At 39.2% G+C, this 23,404-nt stretch overlaps 1 protein-coding gene across 7 annotated transcripts in view; it reads left to right on the top strand.

Moving 5' to 3' along the window:
- The first annotated feature begins 707 nt into the window (after nt 1-707).
- LOC121864645 (UHRF1-binding protein 1-like) overlaps nt 708-23,404 on the top strand; it is a 126,636-nt gene continuing 103,939 nt past the window's right edge. For 2 of the 7 annotated variants that reach the window (XM_042363762.1, XM_042363761.1), the window contains exons 1-6: nt 713-882; nt 7,666-7,867; nt 10,457-10,648; nt 11,663-11,770; nt 19,251-19,368; nt 20,390-20,556. In XM_042363762.1, coding sequence (XP_042219696.1) covers nt 839-882; nt 7,666-7,867; nt 10,457-10,648; nt 11,663-11,770; nt 19,251-19,368; nt 20,390-20,556 — 831 coding nt within the window. In that variant the 5' untranslated portion in view covers nt 713-838. Of the gene's footprint in view, nt 883-3,942; nt 4,214-7,665; nt 7,868-10,456; nt 10,649-11,662; nt 11,771-19,250; nt 19,369-20,389; nt 20,557-23,404 lie in introns of all 7 variants that reach the window. The other 5 variants (XM_042363764.1, XM_042363765.1, XM_042363766.1 and 2 more) reach the window with 5 other exon arrangements.

The following is a 23,404-nucleotide window of genomic DNA, read 5'->3' as shown; positions in this document are numbered from 1 at the left end:
TAGATAAATAATTTCATACAATCCATTTTATAATTTACTCCCTAAAGCTTCACAAGTGTCAATATTTTTTGTCATTGAATATTGAAAATACTTCCAGACAACTGGTGTTTAAAATAAAAATCGATGCAAAAATTGTTTATAATACAGGGTACTTATGCCGTGAAAAATATGTTGAAGTAAGTTAGTGGAAAAGGATGATGAAAACAGTTGAGTCCAAACCTCCTAATGAACCTGTAATCCCTCAACACTTTATTGAAGTGGAGTCACGTTTGAAAGTAATGAAGTATTAGATTTTTAATACATTGGCACTCTGCATCAAATTAAGTTAAAAATCAATTAATTTAGTCATTTGTTATAAATATTATTATTGAGTTTTGTCGTGGAAATACCAATGTTCAAGTTATTTCTTGTAAATAAAATATAGGATGACCTGATGAATATGCATCCCTGGCAAAACAAACTAAATGAACTTCGGTATTATTAAAGAAGTATAATAAATTTTAATGATACATATCTTTACATGTTCACACATTAAAGTTTATCGCAGGTTTATTTTTTAGCATGGAAACAAATGGATACGTGCAATATACGGCAGATTTATGAATATTATGCTGAATATTATGTTCAACTTTATATTAATTTAAAATATGAAGCATTAAAGCGTGTATTAAAGTAAGGAAACTGTGCATCAAACATTAAAGTTAACTAAATGACTTGGTGTTGTTAGTGGGGCGCCGCAGCGGTCAGTAACCGTCCTCCTGCACCTCTGGTCTCCCCAATATGAGGCTGATTGATCGTTAACAGTATTGCCTCACCTTTCCTTCACATTTGCCCCAAGATGGCTGGGCTGATAAAAAATCAGATACTTAAGCATTTATCAAAGTAAGTAGTGAAGTTCTCGGCATATTGACCAGTGTGAAGGTGATTGGTTGAGACGTCATTATATTTGTGGACTTGGAACCCTATGTAGAGTCACTGGTGTATTGTATTCTTTCTGACCAAGTAAAATAGATAAATATGAATTGCCGTTTAATTCTTTGTACACTATAAATAAACTGGTAATGAGCTGTATTAGGAATAATAATGCCTTAACACATATAAATTGTTGTATGGCATTAACCTCCAGAAATGGTGGGAATATATGTGGTTATCTTGCCTTCACACATTACTACACCATCATCATCATCATCATCATCATCATCCAGTGTTTTATTAAGGTAAGGTAAATATTTCGTAGTTGCCAACACCAAATCAACTTTTGAAAATGGGTTTTTATAGTGAAATTCATCGTGTTCGATACAAATATGACATTTATTGCCGTTAGAAATGAGCCGTTGTTGAATATTGAAAAACCGATGTGGAAGGTAAAAAAATGTAAAAACCCACAAAAAATCTAATCTAACCTAACCCCTAGTGTGTAAGAGACTTAACCTTGGTTAATATTGATGACTGACCCGCTGGCAAGTTATTTGTTGTGGTGTGTATTTTTTTACTCCATTTGGTAATTATTGACGACTGACCCACGGCCGATTTTTCCGATAAAAAACCCCCGCAATTTCACTGTGTTAAAAAGTAGTTATTTGGAAATTAAACCCAACTTAACCTCAGTTGATATGAAAAACAAGCAGCAGAAGCAATTTTAGAACACCTCACCAACTTAACCAAACAAACCCACCAAACTACCTATTCCTGAACTCCCCGGTATATTAAGCAGAAAGAAATTACTATGACATGGTGTAATTTTACGTTTTTAGTGGGCGTGAGAACAGCCGCCTTTACCGAACTGTTCATAAGCATACACTGAACATCGGCATTGATCCGGCCTGGGCAGCGGAGTGTTTTGAAGTCCGTCAATATGATTGGCTGTCTACATCCTGGGATGAGACTTCACTGACGCATTACCTCCGAGAAGACAAAGTAGTGCGCGGCTAGGCACCTAATTAGCTACCAAACGAATCATTTGCGCAAGAAATGATTATCATATCAGAACTTACTGATGAAAATAAAGTAAGAAAATAAACAGTAAAACAAATAATTCGTCCGTGGGTCAGTCATCTATATTTACCCTCTATTTTCATCAGTGAGTATTGGTATGATAATCATTTTTTGTGCAAATGCTTCGTTTGGTAGATAATTAGGTGCCTAGCCGCTCGCTACTTCGTCTTCTCGACGGTAATGCGGCAGGTTTATGGTAAAGTTGGGTTGGGTTAAGTTAAAGAAAAAAACGTAGTGGATATTTTGCCTAAAAAAAATCAAACAAACTATGACAGTGTCCTCTATAAAACGGTTTTATGTTAAGGTTAGGTTAAGTTAGGTTAAAGTTGGGATGGGTTGGGTAAAAAAAAATAAAAAATTGGACAAACTGCGAGTATCCTGTCCTCTAAAGCAGTGTTCCCCAACCTTTTCAACACTGAGTTACAGTTCTCAGCACCTCTAAATCCTTTGGTCACATATAAAGTTTTCATCATAAGAAAGATACATTTAATAGTAAAATCATACTTCTATATGAGTGTACACTACAAGTACAGTGACCCCTCGTTTAACGAACACCTCGGTTAACGTAATTTCGATTAACGAACTGCCTTCCATAAGGATCTTCAATTCGGTTAACGAAAAAAAATTCGCTTAACGAACTTCTTACGAACCGACCTCAACATGTTTTCGCTTGCACTGACCGGGCAACCAGCTTTAGTATCAGTCCGCCAATACATTAATCGGTTCTAGGGCTTAAATTCCTTACTATTTTTGTAAATATCAAGAAGTTTATACTATTCAATAATTTTAAAAGTTTAATATTCAATTTTTTAGTCATTTTAACAATTATTGAACGAAATTGAAGGTAAAGTGACTAGTTTAATGCGCGGCATCCAGCCTCTTAACACAGCAAACAGGCGTCAGTCTCTCTCTGTTTTCACTGGAGGTAACATCTTGCTTGAGACTCTCTTCAACTAAATGCTTTTTTCTGTGTTTCCAAGCAAATTATTGGTCATTTTGAAATATATTTTATATATTGACAATATATAATGCAGTGCAGCATTGATTTAAAGAAAATAATCTTGAATTAAACCAGAGAGCTAAAATTTTATGGGTGAAATGGCACCATGGGGTGACTTCTCTTCCACCCCAATGCCTTCTCTTCTTCCTTCTCCTCCACCCCCATTCTAAATCCCATCATCATCATCATCATCCAGGAGCCTTCTACATACACACCTCAAAGTAAGTGAACTTTTCTACCATTTTTGTTGAATTTAGGAAATTTTCGGTGAGCTGGAACCAATTACCCAAAAACCCATTGAAACAATGGTTTCGGTTAACGAACGTTTCGGTTAACGAACGACCTTCTGGAACGGATTGAGTTCGTTAACCGAGGCCACTGTATATTACAATAAGTTGCATTTATCCAGAAAAATTGATCATTGCATTTAAACACTTACAGTACAAAGTACAAAATAATAAACACTTAATCATACAATTCATTTGTGAAGCCACGCCTCATCACAAACTACATAATGGCATTGGATACTTTCAGTGTGATTTTTGTTGCCGGATAGTTGCAGCAAGCAAATTGAATCGTGGGGTGATATTTCTTGTCGCTGCCATTCTCATGCATGCAGACAACATCGTCTCTCCGAGCCTCTGCCTTTTTTTGTTCCTGATAGGTGAGCAGATCTGAGAACCTTCTCTCGGAGGAGTAAGTGCTGTGGAATGCCACCAGAACTTGGAGTGCTGTACCAGCAATCATCTCATATGCTTCTTTCTGGCTCACTGCTACCCAAAAGTCGATGCAGTTGCGGTTGTTGAAAAAGTCCTTCATTTCTTAGTCACAGTGGAGTTCTATCAGTGTGTCTTTTTCTTGAGTGGGCAGATTGCTGTCGTTCAAGTTTGAGATAAGGAACAGGCTTCCTATCCAACTATTGTTCTTCTTTTCTTTGTCATTTGCAGGAGGAAAATAGTGGTTAAAATTCTACTGGACAATGGTGAGATGTTGGGACACAACTATCATCATTTTGTCGTCAATTACTTCATCCTTGGACTCTACAATCACTTGCCCAAGCTCATCGAAGTCTGAAAAGTCCCTTCTCTCAACTCTTTTCTTCCACCCTGAAATTTTCAATCTGAATGCCTCAATTTTGTCATTGGAAGTGAACACATCTTGACCTGGCCCTTGAAGGGAGAGGTTCAACACATTGAGCTTGGTGAATATATCACACAAGTAAGGAATCTTAGCAACCCACTCCTCTTGCATGAAACAGAATGCATGTGGAGAGTCACATTCTTGCAAGAAGCCATGAACTGCCTTCCTTAGTTGAGAGTCTCTTCAATACAACTTCTCTTGACAGTCATCGCACTTCGCAGTGAAACAGCAGGGTCTTCTCAGCCCCCCCCCTCATCCTATCGCAGAAGTCATGGAACATGTGAGATTTCTTAGCTTTGCTCTTGATATCATTGATGATAATGATGCACTTTTTCATTACTGCACCCAAATGTCCTCCCTCTTTTGTTTAACCTAATTTCTGCTCTTATTTGACTCTTATGTACGCTACCACATTGTGTGTGTGGTCGGGGGGGTGGGGGGCCTATTGGGAAATCCGCCACTGCACAGAATATAGCAAGATTGACTTGTTCACTTATTTTTGTGGGTCACAATGTCTGTCACAGCACCTGGTCACAGTAGTCTGTCGGGTCACACTAGTAGATGGTTTGGGTCACAATACTGTGACCCGGGTTGGAGAACACTGCTCTGAAGAACACAGTGAAATTGCTGCATTTTTATAATCATTTACTATGCTTAATTGCCGGCGGGTCAGTCATCAATAATTACCCTTACCTTAAGTAAGAGATACAGGAGGATAGAGAGAGGTGACTTAAATGAGTAAGTTGTGTCATCGTCAGTGTCTGTCTCTTACCACAGTACCATGCATGGTGATCTACATGGTACTGACACTCTGAATTACATCTCCGACACTTTACAGAAGAAACAAGAACACCGTGAGCCTTAAAAATGTCAATGGCTGCTGCTTCATTGTCCAAAATGCTCTGAATAATGTGCCACCCAACCAATGTACTGTACATCCTCCTCACACAGATGTTATCTTCCAACTGCCCGTAAATCGAGACTTGCGCTGATGGGCGCACGAGTATTACATCACATCAGCACTCAATCTGATGGGCGCACGACTATGACATCACATCAACACTCACGCTGATTGGCACGCACGACTATGACATCACATCAACACTCACGCTGATTGGCACGCACGACTTTGACATCACATCAACACTCACGTTGATTGGTCGAATATTATAAAAAAAAATAAAATTAATTGAAAATATCCGACGGAAATGTTATAGAATATTACAATATTTTATTTATTTTTTCTTTCTCCCAATATATGACTCAGTATTCAGTTAGGTGTGGACAACTACTAAATATTAACCGAGATGGTTAGCACCAGAAATAAGTTGTGGAATTGAACCAAAATTTCTGGAGATACTATTCGCATGTTGCTGAACATGAAAATGGAAACTAGAATGTACAGAACCTATTAGAATTTGGCCTACTACCTTATCTAACCTGTGCATTGTCATTTCCATTTTCTTACTATCACCACAAATAACATATCTAGAAACAATGAACGAATTTAATCCAATATTAATCGTAATAAACACGCCTGATGAGATCTTCATGATTTTCGTGACATGTAAACATAGACCACGGACGCTCCCATATAGCAGAAAATGTGAACCAAAACATGGTTGCCACGGGAGATCCGCGGTGCCATAATTATGGTAAATAATTTATTTCATCGCTTACAAATCACATGTGAAATTATTGGCATATGATCAGTGTTTACAGTGTTTTTACCCCATTATTTCCACTAACAAGTGATTTATGATTGAAGGATAGGCTAAAAAAATGACATACAATGTTGTCGTTTTATTATTTAATATAATTCCAACAACATCTGAAAATTTGGTGCAATTTCGTAGAGTACTTATGGTGCTAAGTCTCCTCCACCTTTACCTTTATTAATGTAACTTTTGTCATATTTAGTTCACAGAGCTTGACTACTGCATAATGAAATAATGTAGGTGAGACTGGAAGACACTAAACAATGACCTTCAACCTCTAGGAGACACTTGTTACTGTGTGGCTGACATCCTCCGTTATCACCTCTCACTCCCTTGACCTCTCTCCCTCCCGAGTACATACACTCATCCGCCTCTACCGCTATGGACTTCTCCTTGTGTTGACATTGTCGTCCACACCTTCTCTGGTCGTAAATCCACCCAACTACGGTATATACTCAAACTTAACTGCCTTGAGCAGATTGATGATGTTGCTTCTTTTCTCATGACTTCCCACCCTCCTCTCCTTGTCTTCTGTGATGGATCTATTACCACGCTGGGCGGTGCTGGGGCAGCAGTGTGGATCACTGAGCGCCAGTCCCGCAGGAAAATCAGGGTCCATAATTGGGCCTCTTCCACTGACACTGAGAGCATAGCCATCCTCGCAGGCATTCATTAGGTTGCGACCTATGCCCGCACTGAACGCCGGAACCTCCTTACAATCAGTGACAGCACTTCTGCGCTAGCGAGGCTCAAATTACCCTCTCCCTCCTTCCCTGTTGCCCAACACACCCTAGCCACCATCGACGGGCTAGAGCAAACTGATGACATCCGTGTCAAGTTTATTTGGATTCCGTCACATACTATAGGAATAACTGCCTGTGACACTGTTGATCGGCTTGCCAAAGAAGCGACACAAGAAGAGGACACTGAAGCCACCCTTGATCTCTCCCTAAATCATCTCAAATCTCTCATACACATCACACAACAAGAAGCATTTGATGAACATTGGGCACACCTAAAACAACAGGGTAGCACCACACTACGCCACTATGATGCTGCAACCGGTGACGACATCCGCCACTACAAAGAGTATCAATCTCTGACCCGACCCAACAGATAGTATACATGAGACTGCGCCTACGTTACAGGTACCTATGAGAGTACATTGACAACCCTGAGCCTGGCTACACTATTTGTAAACTTTGGGGTCAACCCAACTCTCATACCCTCTCTCACTACATTCTCACTTGCCCTATGACCTCATCCTACAGGTCCCCAGCCATTACCAGCACCTCGTCCCTCCCTGACCAGATAACCCTCTTCCTAGAGACAGGCCTGGCACTTGACATTATTAGGGACCTGCCATGCTTTGCCATAAACAGATGAATTGTACCGGGAATTTTCCTCCCACAGACTCTTTATCCTGTCATTTTATGTAACTTTCTGACAAAACCCATTACCCTTCAGGCATTTACACCCTTAATGCACGAGTCATGAAGGCAAGCATGAACTACGCATGCTTCCGTGATGGGCGCTGTAAATGCTTTTTGCGCTTCATCTTGCACAGGATGCAAGGGGGTGCCCAATAAACTAGTGCCCCTCATGGGGTAAATTAAAAAAAAAAAATCTCTGAACAGAGGCCAATATTGTACAGTATTGTACATCTTCCCTTTTTTTGATAAGAATAATATTACATACATGACCACCTACCGGCATGTATTTCTGGTGGAGAGGACAGACTAGCTTTAACACGTAGTCCCTGTATTGGGAAATATACCAGTACTGTACTGTATTTTGCTCCTATTTTTTCAGATTTGCGAAAAATGTGTCATCAGACAGCGTAAATGTTAGCACACTGAAGGGAGAAGGAGAGCTCACAAACTTGGAACTTAATGAAACTGTGCTCACAGATCTACTTGAACTTCCAACATGGCTACGGATAACACGGGCATCAGTAAACAGAGTAAATCTGAAGATACAGTGGACAAAGCTCAAAAGTGTACCAATTGTGGTGGTGAGAAAACTTTATCATTGTGTTGATAGTATCTTTTAACTCTTTATAAACTTCATCACTGTGTTAGAATAAATAACTTCTCTGGCTAGATTTTATATTAACGGTTATGGCTGTAAAAGGAATGTTGGTTTATTTCCTCCAGGTTTACTTCAGATTAAAAGGATGTGAAAAATTGCCAAAGTATTTTGCCTTTGCTGGTGTTATCAGCTTCTTTTTCTAAACTAAACAGAAATTCCACCATTTTCACATTATGAACTCATGAATTATTTATCTCTCACTGTATCCTATTGCACCATTCCTACATATTTGTATATGTGTGTGTGTGTGTGTGTGTGTGAAACATAACAAAGCATTCATACATATGTTCACTTGGTGGTCAGTATGCCTGGCTACATATAACTACTGGAATACCCCTGTCAACTCATTTTCGATGAATCCATAAGCAGGAGCCGATTCACCAGATTACTTCTTTATTTAACAAAATCAACAACAACAACAAGGGGCTGAATATATAATCTGCAATTGTTATGTTTCCAGCATTAACTAAAATGCCTATAGCTCTCAAAAACACACAGTTCCACATGTTATTTAACTACTCCCTTCCCTGAGCATTCACAGGGAATATGTTCTCCAAATGGCCATGAATATTTTTTTTTTTTTTTTTTGCGGGGAATAGCCCACCCGGGCACAGGTCATCGACCCACAGCGGGGCCCAAGGGGCAACAATATACGAGTAAAAAAATTTAAAAATAGAAAAGAAAAAGATTATATTATTCTACACCACGAAGATGGAATAACCAGGACATCCATGACACACAAGCTATCTGCTCTTTTATAAATTCCAGTGTGTGTGTGTGTGTAATAATAATAATAATAAATGGTTTATTAATAGAGTTGCAGCCGGTGGCTGAAAATATACAGACTTACATTTGATTTAGACATAATGATATAATATGCATTGAATACATTTACAGGACTATACAGTACATAAATCAGGAGTTGTTTATTATTTTAACAATAGATGGGATGGTGCTATTCTTATATCTATCGGTGAGGGCTCTTATGGGCTGAATTTTGTTGTAGTGGCGGACTGCGCGAGGTGGGTGGGGGGCTGCCGGTGGCAGGAGGTGGCGATGACGAGGGTGGTGCATTAGTTGGCTGCCAAACCTTTCCAGTGCTTGGTGGTGGAGGTCACTGAGGGATGGCATTTCCAGGGTGGAGAGAGCGTTGATGTAACCGGAGTATTCTGCGCTGAGCATGATTCTGCAGTCCCTTTTCTGTACCTTCTCTAGCTGACGTTGTTGGGTGGAGTTGAGAGAAGACGACCAGGCTGGTGACGCATACGTTAGTTTGGGGAGAATAAAGGCGTTGTAGATAGTCCTCAGCTCTGGCGTGGGTGTCCAAAGTGACCTAAGTCGTCGTAGCATGTAGAGAAGGTACGAGGCTGACTTGACTGTGTTATTTATATGGGCCTTTCAGTCCAGTTTGTTGTCTATAGTTACACCCAGGAGTTTGGCAGACTGCACCAGCTGGAGAGGATGGGCACCCACTGTGACTGCTGGAGCTTGCACTGGAGTGGTGGCGGTATTGATGTGCATGACTACGGTTTTGGTGTGGTTGATGGTGACCTTGTTCTCTGTAGTCCATTCCTGTATCCTGTCCAGGGTGCCTTGTAGCAATGACTAGTCTGGTGCGGTGTTGTCCACTGAAACCCCCACAGTGCAGTCATCCACGTACTTCCACCTGTGAGGAGTGTCCGATAGAGTGTCGTTGATCAGGATGAGGAAGCACAGTGGTCCCATCTTGGTCCCCTGGGGAACACCGCAGGTGAGGTGTTGGAATGTGGAGACCGAGCCCTGATACCTCGTTGCCTGACGACGTCCATTCAGAAATCAGTGAGCCATGAGACCAGGTTGGTGGGCAACCCTAGTGCAATGGCCTTGTTGATAACAGTGCAGTGATCAACACGGTCAAAGGCCTTCCTGAAGTCAACAAGGGCAACGGCCAGTGATGTCTTATGTTTCTGCAGGTTTTTGTGCAGAAAATCCAGAAAGCTCACTAAGCAGTGTGATGTAGAGGAGGTCCTCATATTGCCAAATTGCTGTGGATCAATTGACTGATAGATTCTGGCAAATGCCCACTCAAAAACAAAGTCCTCACAGAGTAGACTGGGTATGGGGGTAATGGCAACTGGCCTGAGGTCATTAGGGGACGTTGTGTGTGTGTGTGAAATTTTTTAATCTCTTACAAGTTCTCTTCAATATATTTATGTTACCAGAGATTTCACAAGACTACGTATAGGCTAATTGTGGACTTACTGTACATTGGGTGTTCCCTAAACTTACTGACTATGCCCCTTTCAACTCATACTATATTTCATTGGCTAATCTCTGGGCTGTCATTGGCTAATTGTATATTACTCTACATATGATTGGTCATTGGTTACTCCACCCCCTAAGGAGGTCAAAATTCATTATGTTGTAAACATTCTCATGGGCCAGTTAAGACAATGACAGTTTTCTCATTACTGTACACAGGTATGTTATATTCTCTCCCACTTTATCTTGCATTAATGTGGATATTTTACAGAGCCTGGATGAAGTACAAGTTGAAATGGAAACATGTACAGAACTGCGATCTCAAGGTGGCCAATCTGTCCTCCCATCATATAGCACGGGCGGAAGCTATGGCTACTCTGATAAGGTCATTGATGGCATGACTGTCACCGTCAATGCAATGCTTATCACTTTTCGTAGTCATGCCTTTCAGGCTTCTTTTCAGGTAATATTATGAATTCCTTTTTATATTTTATTATCAACTATAATAAATAGTAGAATTCAGAGGTGGATGATATGACAGAGAAAGATGATGATGGTGGAAGAATAGGCTGAGGGAGATACCGGACCAGGGAGGGATGGACATACACGATGGAAGAATGGAGTGTTGTGTGGTTTATGGGGATGGTTATACAGCTAATGGAGGATTCTGAGTTTTATGAAACAATAGAGGTAAAGGAAAGAGTGAACATTTGTTTGGGTTCATACCAGAGGCAATATTTATGGCCAGGCAAGTAGAGCAGAAATATCTAGGGAAGGAGAGAAAATTGTATTTCATATTTGTAAACTTAAAAAGGCATATGGCAGGATGCCACATGGAGTAGTAGAGCTCAAGGAATGACTTATTTGAGAGGTTATGGCATTATATGAAGGTAGGAAAACTGCTGTGAGAGTATGTTAATTGGTGATAAATTTGAGTTTAAAGGAAGGATTCATCAGGTGTCTGTCTTGAACCCCCTTCTTTGTAATATGGTGCTGGAGGCAATACCACAGGACTTAGGACTGGTCTGCCCTGGGAGTTGTATGTTCATGACTAAGCGCTGATAGCAAATACTATTTCACAAGGTATATGGAGAGAATGGATGAGTCCATTTGGATCAAGAGATGTAAGAGTCTGAATGTGGAGGGGAGGAGAGCCAGAATGATTTGAGGAGAGGTTGTAAGAAGGGACATTAGAGTTTAGAACTTTTAAGAGAGACTGCAAGAGACCATGCAGCATGGAAAACTGTCAACAAGTAATTGCAGCAAATCCACACATGAGTGGAAAATGCCCATAAAACATTGATGATGATGATGTTGATGTTATAGATAGTGAACATCACAGCAGGAAATATTTATTACAGCAGTGTGCCAAAAAATTACATCAAAGCATGAGTTTTTGTTGCCCTTGATCCCAATAACCATTCCCAAGCAGAAGAAAGCTTGTGGGAGTGGGGAGAAAAAAAAAAATCCTTTTCAGCTTTCTCGTATTGTACTGGATTCCAAAAACCCATTCTGGCAGAAGGCAGACCTGCGCACCACACGAATGAAGGATGTGGACCGGGGAGAACTTCTTATCTTCAAAGAGGTGAACTATGCCATACAGTATTGATTCAAGTATGTGGCTTGCTACTGTAGGGTTGAGTGATATATCAGGATTTCAAAATGTACCAGTAAGTAGCATTGTTGCAGTGTACATATCATTACTACTAATAAAATACTGTAAACATTATGTACAGTCAACCCTCACTTTACGCAGTCAATTGAACCCACGAGGCTGCGTAAAGCGAGAAACGCGTAAAGTGAACAACATAACATATGGGATTAAATGAAATAGAGACCGGCTGACCCCCAAACTCCACTTTTTCCGACACAATACCTATGTTCTAGTAAAATTAACATCTTAATTTTATGATGGTACATGCACACAATTTATACTTAAGAGAAATAGAGAAATACAGTCGCCAAGTTAATGTCCATTCAAATAATGAACTCAACTCCCTCCCCCTCTTCTCACACTCCTGGCTCTTCCCTCTCTGAGAAATGTTTGGGGGAAAAGCCACTAGATTTTAAGGTATAGTAATAAATAATACCTCAAACTAAAGTTAGGATACTATAATTGACATTGCTGGATTCCTTGTAAGACCAGGCATATTTTGAATATAAATGTCATATATTTTGCACAAAAGATAACATATTTACTCAGAGTAAACAAAATACTTAGAGTAGATCTAAAATTTGTATGTCTAATGCAAAATCTATGATGTTTATATTCAAAATGATCATCAAATTGTAAGAATTCCAGCAATGTAAATTATATTCTGGCCGGATAATTTGTATGAATTTTATGAGCTAAAACAAATATCTTCAGTTAATAAAAAAAAAATATATTCTTCACGACACTATCTGTCAATCAAAGTACCCCACCGTGCCTCCCCCCTCTTCCAACCGTGCCAGATGGTCTGTCGGTCCCTCCCTCCCCCCCCACCCCCCACCAACCCTCCGTACCAGAGAAATGTGTGGGAGAAACCAGAATATTTACCTTTTTAGTAATAAATAATACCTCAGACTAAAGTTAGGATAATATAATTGACATTGCTGGATTCCTTGCAAGACCAGGAATATTTTGAATATATACTTCATATATTTTGCACAAAAGATAACATATTTGCTCTGAGTAAACAAAATACTTGCATTAGATCTAAAATTTGTATGTCTAATGCAAAATCTATGATGCTTATATTCAAATTGATCATCAAATTGTAAGAATTCCAGCAATGTAAATTATATTCTGGCCGGATAATCTGTATGAATTTTACGAGCTAAATAAAAAAATTATACTTCACCCGCGTATATGAGTAGATGCATCGCGTAAAGTGGGAATTCCGGTTCTGGCAGGGTACCGCGTAAATGTAGAAATGCGTAAAGTGAAACCGCGTAAAGTGAGGGTTCACTGTATATATCTTCAGGCTGATAATAGATTGATCAAGTGAATATTGTAGTACAGTACATTTTGGATGTTCACTGTACCCTTATTCCATACAATGTGTTCAGTTTTTTTATTGCACTGGACATGCTATTTAATTGGTTTATTATGTCTAAATACAGTGAAGTCCCATTACCCAGAATAATTTCCGGGTAATGAGACTTTCTCAAACCCAGAAAAAAAATTCCACATCATGGAATTTTTCCAGGTACTGTACTGGGGAAAGATTTTTGGAGAGTCTAAACTACAAATCTCACACAAATAGACACTATTGCACATCCCCAGAATGTTTGCAGGTGCTGAGAAGGTTTTCTGAGAGTCTAAAATATGCATTGGTGCTGGGGAAAGTTTACTGAGAGTAAGCTATGTATCTTGGACAGACACAGAGCTGTATTTATTAACACAAGCACCACTGTACACGTACAATATGCAGGCATACCCTGATAACCGATGCATATATAGACTGTGAAAAGTTGACGGCTAGGGAATCAATGGATATTGAATTAATTAATCTCGTAGGAATATATAAAATTTGGGAGGTTAGGGACCAGCCACTCCCCAAAAAACCCCATCTACCCTTAATATATCTCTGTCGTCCACACTATTAAGCAAGACAAAGGAAGCATAATAAGCATTAAATAAGGAATGTAAGAATAAATTGAGACTGTTATTTACCTGTGTTGAAGAGTTGAGTCAGCAATTTTCCCCGAGGCTTGAGGAACATATTGGTTGGGGTAAGTTTACTGAGTGAAGGGTACAGGGTCATCAGTGTCGTCAAACCCAGTGAATGCAGAGGGAAACACACTCATCAGCAGCTGCTTCATACTTTTCCTTGTCTTTGAGGATGGTAGAGACAGTCGAGGGTGGCAAGTCCAAGTCTCTACCAATATTTGCTTATTACACCTTATCACATCAGACTTATGTGACCTCATAGGGGCAGCACAAGAGGAACTATAACTGGGGCGTTTAGGCATGATTTTGTAACTCATGAAGTCGAAAATAACAGGGTAAACAAAAAACACAAAGTTGTAGACGAGGTGAGCGCAAACACGTGCACCAAGGTGGGACTGAGTCAGGGACAATGCGCAGAGCCCTCTCGTGGCAAGAATCTACACCGCACCACCGCCCGCCAAATTCAAAACAGCTCTGCTGTTCCTCTCCCAACCAGTGGATCAACGGGTATTCAACGAAACTTTTGGGGTATTTCCCCAATATAAATTCGTCGGTTATGCAAAGCGACGGTTAATGGGATGTCGGGTTATGGGGTAGACCTGTATTGTACATAAACAAAATAATGTATACGGTGATCCCTTGGTTAACGAGCGCCTCGGTTGATTAAATTTTGGTTAACGAATTACCTTCCATAAGATTCTTAACTTCGGTTAACGAGCATTCCCTCGATTAACGAATTCCTTACGAGCGCCCCTCAACATGTTTTCGCTTGCACACTAGCTTTCGTATTAGTTCGCCAATACAGTAATCGGTTTTAGGGCTTAAATTCCTTACTATTTTAGTAAATATCAAGAAGTTTGTACTATTCAATAATTTTAAAAGTCTTATATTAAAATTTTTAGTCATTTTAACAATTATTTTACATAATTTAAGTGCAGGGAAACTAGTTTTTAGCATGCCAAACAGCCTGTCAACACACCAAACAGGCGTCAGTCTCTGTCTTTTCAGTGGAGGTAACAACTTGCTTCAGACTCTCTTTAACATAAATGCTTTTTTTCCATAAATGCTTTTTTTCTGTGTTTCCAGTCAAATTATTGGTCATTTTGAAATATATTTTACATATTGACAATATGTAATGCAGTGCAGTGTTGATTTAAAGAAAATAATCATGAATTACACCAAGTGAACTAAAATTTTATGGGTGACATGGCGGCATGGGGTGACTTCTCTTCCACCCCAATGCCTTCTCTTCTCTCTTCTCCCTTCTCCTCCACCCCCATTCTAATTACCATCATCATCAACCAGGAGCCTTCTACATGCACACCTCAAAGTAAGTGTACTTTACTGCATTTATTTTTAGTTTGTATGTAATTTTCGGTGAGCTGGAACCAATTACCTAAAAACCCATTGAAACAATGGTTTCGGTTAACGAATTTTTCGGTTAACGAGCAACCTTCTGGAACGAATTGTGCTCGTTAGCCGAGGGACCACTGTAATACTGTATGCACTATACAGTACGGTAAAGCCTCGAATAACGTCGGTAATGTGTCCTCCAATATTGCAGTGTAAGGTGAATCATCGTACCGTGAATTATTAATTACCATTAAAATAAAGCAATAATAATGAGATGCATTCCAAAGTCTGACCTTTTCATATCTTTTGTGTGGCTTTTACCCTCTTAAAATAATGTTTATGAATGCACCTTATACAATATAAATCAATAATAATATGGTCACCCAAGAGGAGATGGGTTGCCATTTTTGTTGTCAGTGTTTACTGCCATAGTGTCAGTTATCTAGGGTAACTTTACGATTTTGTGGGAAAACACCTTTTTTACATATTTTTTCTGTGTTCATAATAATGGGCAATATCATAAGTAGGTATGTCAAATAGTGTAGACTGCAATGATAATTTATCTTCCATTGAAGTCACATAATTTTATATTACTGACCATTATTCATATATATACAGTCAACCCTCACTTTACGCGGTTAATGTAACCCACAGGGTACCGCGGAAAGTGAGAAACGCGTAAAGTGAATAACATAACATATGGATATATGAAATAGAGACCAGCTGACCCCCAAACTCCACTTTTTCCAACACAATACCTATGTTCTAGTAAAATAACATCTTAATTTTATGAATGCGTGAAAGTGAATAACATAACATATGGGATTATATGAAATAGAGACCAGCTGACCCCCAAACTCCACTTTTTCCAACACAATACCTATGTTCTAGTAAAAATAACATCTTAATTTTATGGATGGTACATGCACACAATTAATACTTAAGAGAAATAGAGAAACACAGTCGCCAAGTTAATGTCCATTCAAATAATGGACTCAACTCCTCCCTCTTGTAAGACCAGGAATATTTTGAATACAAATGTCATATATTTTGCACAAAAGATAACATATTTACTCAGAGTAAACATTACATCTAAAATTTGTATGTCTAATGCAAAATCTATGATGTTTATATTCAAAATGATCATCAAATTGTAAGAATTCCAGCAATGTAAATTATATTCTGGCCGGGTAATTTGTATGAATTTTATGAGCTAAAACAAATATCTTCAGTTAATAAAAAAAAATATTCTTCACGACACTATCTGTCAATCAGTACCCCATCTTGCCTCTTCTTCCAACCGGGCCAGATGGTCGGTCCGTCCCAACCCTCCCCCCCCCCCAACTCCCACCAATCCTCCCTTCAAGAGAAAGGTTGGGTGAAAAAACTAGATTTTAACATTTAGTATTAAATAATACCTCAGATTAAAGTTAGGATAATATAATTGACATTTCTGGATTCCTTGTAAGACCAGGAATATTTTGAATTTAAATGTCATATATTTTGCACAAAAGATAACATATTTACTCAGAGTAAACATTATATCTAAAATTTGTACGTCTAATGCAAAATCTATGATGTTTATATTCAAAATGATCATCAAATTGTAAGAATTCCAGCAATGTAAATTATATTCTGGCCGGATAATTTGTATGAATTTTATGAGCTAAATAAAAAAATTGTACTTCACCCGTGTAAAGGGTACACCCACCGCGGAATGTGAGCATCCTGGGTTCTGGCAGGGCACCGTGTAATCGTGGAAACGCGGAATGTGGGACCGCGTAAAGTGAGGGTTGACTGTATATTGAAATCCTCTATCTTAGGGGGTTCTTTGGGCAGCCCTTTTCTGTTAACACGAACAGTACCACATGCCCCAATGTTATTCATTCTAAGGTCTTCAAAGAGTAGAACATTTGTGTAAAAGTTGTCAACATAAAGTACATGACCTTTGTTTTCAAATCCCTCTCGTAAACCTTTGACAACCCTGGACCCAAGACCATCACCTAGGGCTATTGACCATCTTTACCTGTATACACAGAGAATTTTAACAAGTACCCTGTCTTTGACTCGCACAATGACCACAGTTTAATTCCCCACTTTGATGATGGCTTAGATGGCAGGTATTGTTTGTAAAATAACCTACCTTTAAATTTCAGCATGGATCCATCTACACTTAGTTCTTTCTGGGGGAATATGCAGACACATACAAATCTTTAACAATGTCAAGAATGGGCCTAATCTTATACAGTCTGTCTTCATTGTTTCCCCTCTCCTCATTATTTGCAAAGCGCAGGAATGATTTAATGAGTTTATACCTCGGTCTAGACATAGACCCAAATCCAGGCATAGCTATCACCCAAAATTTATTCTGCCAATATTCCTCTAGTGTGGGTTGATGTACAATTCCCATGCAGACTTCTAATGCCACAAACGCTTTCATTTCCCTTGCTGTAACAACTGACCAGCACTGATACCTTGACCTCCGAGGTAATGGTTCCATTGATCTTATCATGTCTGCAGCATACCTGTTTGTTTCTGCAGCAACATGAGCATAAATTTCATCGGGAAATACTTGCTAAACACTCAAATGGGGCTAAATCCGAGAACCCAATAGATACAGAGGTACTAGCGAAGTTTGATACACCCTGAAGTTGCACAGGTGGATGGTCCTTCAGATTTCCAATCTTTGCCCACGTAGGAGTAATTCCATCCCCTATGGTAGATATTCCTGAGAAAAGTACATTTTGGCTTTCATCAGTTACAGCTTTGCCCTCGTCTTCCTCGTAGCCACACTCCTCACGGCTAGCTACAGGTGACGGCCAGGTGGGGTCCTTGATATCACTCTCTTCTAACTCACTATCTGACTAGGCAATCACTGCATCGATGTATTCTTGTGTGACACTTCACTTGCGTTTTCCAGACATTTCTGAAAGCCAAAGAAAAACTTGATGTATTGGAAAACCCGTCTCAATATGCCATTTTTGGCTCTCTGGTTATCTGTCGCTCTATTTCCCCTTATATTATGTTTCCTTTCTCCTCTTATTAATTTTGCACTACTGCTTTCTCATACATATTTCATATAGCACACTCTTAAACTTTTAAAATATCACTTTACAGTGGTCCCTCGGTTAATGAACACAATTTGTTCCAGAAGGTCATTCGTTAACCGAAAATTTCGTTAACCGAAACCATTGTTTTAATGAGATTTTGGGTAATTGATTCCAGCTCACCGAAAATTACATACAAACTAAAAATAAATGCAGTAAAGTACACTTACTTTGATGTGTGCATGTAGAAGGCTCCTGGTTCATGATGATGATGATTGGAATTAGAAGTGGGGGTGGAGGAGAAGGGAAAAGAGAAGGAAGTGGGGTTGGAAGAGAAATCACCCCATGCTTCATGCCGCCATTTCTCCCATAAAATTTTAAGTTCACAAGGTGTAATTCAAGATAATTTTCTTTAAATCAACACTGCACTGCACTATATATTGTCAATATGTAAAATAAATTCCAGAATGACCAATAATTGTACGTACTGTAAAAACGTAAAAATACTCTGTGTTCAAGAGACCCACAAGCAAGATGTTTCCTCCACTGAACAGAGATACAAACTGAGGCCTTGGTGGGTAAGTGAAGTGGCTGATGGGCACACCAAAACCTATTTCCCTGTACTGCAATTATGTTAAATAAGTGTTAAAATGACTAAAAATTTTAATATAAAGCTTGGAAAATTATTGAATAGTACAACCTTCTTGATATTTACTCCAATTTTAACGAATGTAAGCCCTAGAACAGATTTCTGTATTGGCGGACTAATCTTCCAGCTGGTGAGCAAGCCAAAGCATGTCGAAACATTTTTGTAAGAATTTCGTTAACCGACATGAAGATATGGAAGGTAATTCGTTAACCAAAATTTCGTTAACCGAGAGACCACTGTATTGTTATTAGGTGTTTTTCATTGATGGAGAATTATTAGGACCCAGATTGAAGAATATTAACTTTGATGCATTAGTGATATTATTGCTGCAGCATAATATTTTTCCCCTTGTTCACTGCAGCTGTCGTGGCAAACATTACGGGTGGAAGCTCGGTCAACGCGAGATCAGGCGCTCACCCCTCTGAGACTCATAACTAATCAAGCGCGCTGCAGAATTACCATCAAGAAGAAATTGGCAGGTAAAATATCATTGCCAGGCTTGTGATTGATCAGGTGGGATCCAGTCCTAATAGACTTCAACCTAACCTCTACTTGCATGATGTTGTTCCAGTTTTAATTGGGTCCAGTTTAAATGGTAAGACTTGTTAGGGATTTTCAACCACATTAAGGCATGTGTTGGCAACTGTGTTATCAATAATATTTTGAAGATTACATGAAAATGCTGTAACATTAGTATTTGGAACATAGTTACCAACAGAAATATGACTGGTATGGACTACTGTTTGTGATTATTTCACCTTCCTTTCTAGCGATGTTGACATCTTTGTCCAACATGTTGATGGCAACATTCCCAACATTATGTTGATGTGAATCTACCTTTAGTTGTTCCCATGACAACATTACATTTTTAATCACACCTCTAATAGTATATTACTGTATATTGTATTCCTATATGGCAACTCATCCATGAGGTGGAAATAATTTCTAATGTGAGTAAAACAACATAATGAATTCTACAGTCTTTGTTTTTCCTTTATTTTAAAAAGAAGCAGTAAACTGTACTGAAGAGATATCATGATACTTAAGAAATGCATCTCACAATCATATATACCAACCCTACCAAAACAACAGGGAGTTTTAGTGTTCATCTCAAAACCCATTGGACCCGGAAGTGAAGATAGTTTTTTGTTGATTGTACGTATGTTATTGGATATCCAGTATTAGCTCTTCAACACACTAAGTGTTGCAAGGATCAGTATCATTAGCATGGGTCACTGTACTTAGGTCAAGGTCACTAGTCATCAGTGAAGGCAACCCTATGCAAGGAAACATTCATAGTTATTAACCTCTTCACTATGGGAATGTCACTTTCAATATTTTATTTGGCTAACTCAAGACAGTTTTATTCAACAGAGAGGGGACTCCATACACAAATGGTTAATTGATTTTTTTGCCAAGTATCTTTCTGTAAGCATTGTTTCAGTAATATAGCTAGGCATATATAGTCATCAATAATTATATGAAAAAATTGATCCACAGACTCTTCAGTAGTTGGGTGCCGCCTTGTGTTGCTCATGGATGACCTCTTGTGGGTGTTGACGGACTCACAACTCACAGCAGCTTTCCACTTTCTTGACTCTCTCTCTGGTCTGGTTCGCCAGGCAACTCAACAGTCACAGAAGACAAAAGCTATAAGGAAGCTAGAGGTCAGTCTTATTTTCTCTGTGTAGTAGCAGCCAAGGCAACCTTACTACACTACTACCCTGTATCTTATCTTGTAGAGCAACACATCAAATAAACTCTTCAGTAAACTTGTAAGGCTGTACCAAACATTCAACTGGAGTGATAATTTTTAATGCTTAATATAGTGGTTCCAGCCATGGACAATAGCTGATAACATACATGTCAAGGATTAACTGCCTTGATTACCTCAGTTAGATATTTTCAACTGACTTAGGTTGTATCATAATATTCCATTTTGACTGTGACTCATATAAAAAGGAGGATATTGATAAAAAAAATTATAACCTATACATGTATACATACTATATATCAAGTAAGTAACAACTAATAGACAACAATGGTTGAGAAACACAGTTCACAGGCCTAGTTACAAGTTGGCACTGAGTTAACAGTGGTGGGGCAGGTATACACATAAGCCTCTAGACAATGGTTTGTCTCACACGCACGCACGCACGCACACACACACACACACACACACACACACACACACCAGGCCAAAAAGAACTGTCAAGGCAAAATTATCTTGTCAAACTTTTTTTTTTATGTTATAAGAAACAAACTGCCCACTTCATTTTAGTTTTCCATATTAGTAACCATAATTATACAGATAACACACTTATTTATAGACAGAGTTGTAAAGTAACTAAATAAATTTACTTGAGTACAGTACTGTACTCAAGTAACATTTTTGGGTATCTGCTATTGAAAAAGTACTCAATTTTTCTTAACACTTTTACTTAAGTGTGGGTTTCGAATACTTTTACTCCAATACAATTGAAAAACAAGATTCGTGACTCGTTACATGCAAACTAATGATATATTTTTTAATTAATTAATTATTAACCATAGTAAAGATTGTGTGGGTGGAGGGTATGGTGTGGGTGTGGGGAGGCACCGCACTGTCACATACCGAGAGGTCTCGTATGGTGAGGTGATGTCAGGACAGGTGTCAGTGGTCATGACAGCGGACTTTGTCTTTGATCTTCTTGTGCCCATTAGCACTTTGACCACCCACCTCACCTAGCCTACCCTCTTATCCCCCCTCCCCCATTGAATCCCCTCTCTTCTCTCCCACCTTTCTTTCAGGGGCTTGGTCTTCCCGTAAGATGTCATTTGCTCTTTACATATACAGTAAACCCTCCAGTTTGGCGACTAACTGATGCTGAAAAAACCTCGCCAAACCAGAGGGCTTAATCCAATGGGAAAAAGCCTAATTGGTACTGAGGGGCCAGCCAAAGACTCAATTTTTTCCTATTTTACCCGCATATAACCTATATTTTATTGCTGAAAGAGAATGAATACAGTATACAGTGGGGTATGCTATAACGAACAGATTCTACTATGAATATTCCTATAACAAACGGTTTTACCTATAAAATGGAGAATGCTATAACGAACGAAATTCCTACAACGAACAGTAATTTTTTATTTTTTATTTTTTTTTTTTACTAATTTATTGTTTTTTATTACAAGTATTAATGATATTCTTTATTTCAGGGGTTTAGATGCATATTTATGCACTTTTTTACAATTTTTACAATTTTATATTATATTTTTCAGTGTTAAGTGGTTGTATTTTGGGGCCTGGAACGGACTAATCCTATAACGAATTAATGCTATAACGAACAAGGTTCTAGAACCAATTAGATTTGTTATAGCATACCCCACTGTAATCTGCATTTGCGCGGTCAATTGAACCCGTGGAGGTCCACATAAAACGAGAAACGCGTAAACTAAATAACAGAACATATGGGATTAATTGAAATAGAGACTGGGCCGACTCCCAAACTCCACTTTTTCCGACACGATACGTACCTTGTAGTAAAAATAACATCATAATTTTATGATGGTATTGCTACACACGTAATATCTAAATAAAAAACTACAAATCTGAAGGTGTTTTAACACTTACATTAGTAGAAGAGATGGGTCGGCACACGTGGATGGCGGCTGGTTCCGAGGCAGAGGGCAGATTAGTTGCCTTCCGGTGAATCACTTTCACTACTCGCAGAGGTTTGCAGGGCCTCCCTGACAAACCCCTCAAAGTCCATATCCTCACTGCTACTATCACTGACTTGGGCTGGCTATGGGTGTGGTGGGTTGAGGGCGAAGAAGTCCTTAATACTACGTTGACGACTAGCATTGAAGATATCGTAATATATCTGGACATACGGCTCCATAATTTTTGACAGATGGTTATTAGACACTTCATACCGATGCTTGATTGGGTGTTTATCAAGGATGACCTTAATTTTCTCCCCCAACTCGATGATTTCCTTCACATAATCATGGCTTGGTCCAGGCAATTCAAGGTTTTTCTGGGGTGGCGGGGGTCCAGCGGAAGCCATTGTGAGGGGAATAGCAGGCACAAGAGAGAACTGTATACGCAGAGACTGAGAACAATGAGACTGGCCCGGCTAGGTCATCAACTTCTGGTGGCAGGGCACTTCATGTTACATTAGACCAATCACAGCTAGCGGCGGAGGGACTGCGTGGGTGGTTAGGATGCGTGGCCCAATCACAGTCCGATACGTCATATGATGTCAGCGATAATGTAAGAGCGACCTAATGCTCACCCCTCACCGCTTCCCGCATATGGTCTAGAATGGACCGCGTGAGTAAAAAATGACACGGTGCGTCTGGTCCTCTCCAGCCGCTCGCCGCGTAAATGATGAAATTTACCGCGTACAGTGGTCCCTCGGTTAACGAGCACAATTCGTTCCAGAAGGTTGCTCGTTAACCGAATAATTCATTAACCGAAACCATTGTTTCAATGGGTTTTTGGGTAATTGGTTCCAGCTCATCTAAAAT

Source organism: Homarus americanus, unplaced genomic scaffold, assembly GCF_018991925.1.
Source record: "Homarus americanus isolate GMGI-L3 unplaced genomic scaffold, GMGI_Hamer_2.0 scaffold57965, whole genome shotgun sequence".
In the NCBI taxonomy this organism is placed as follows: domain Eukaryota; kingdom Metazoa; phylum Arthropoda; class Malacostraca; order Decapoda; family Nephropidae; genus Homarus; species Homarus americanus.
This window is presented reverse-complemented; position numbering and strand designations above follow the sequence as displayed.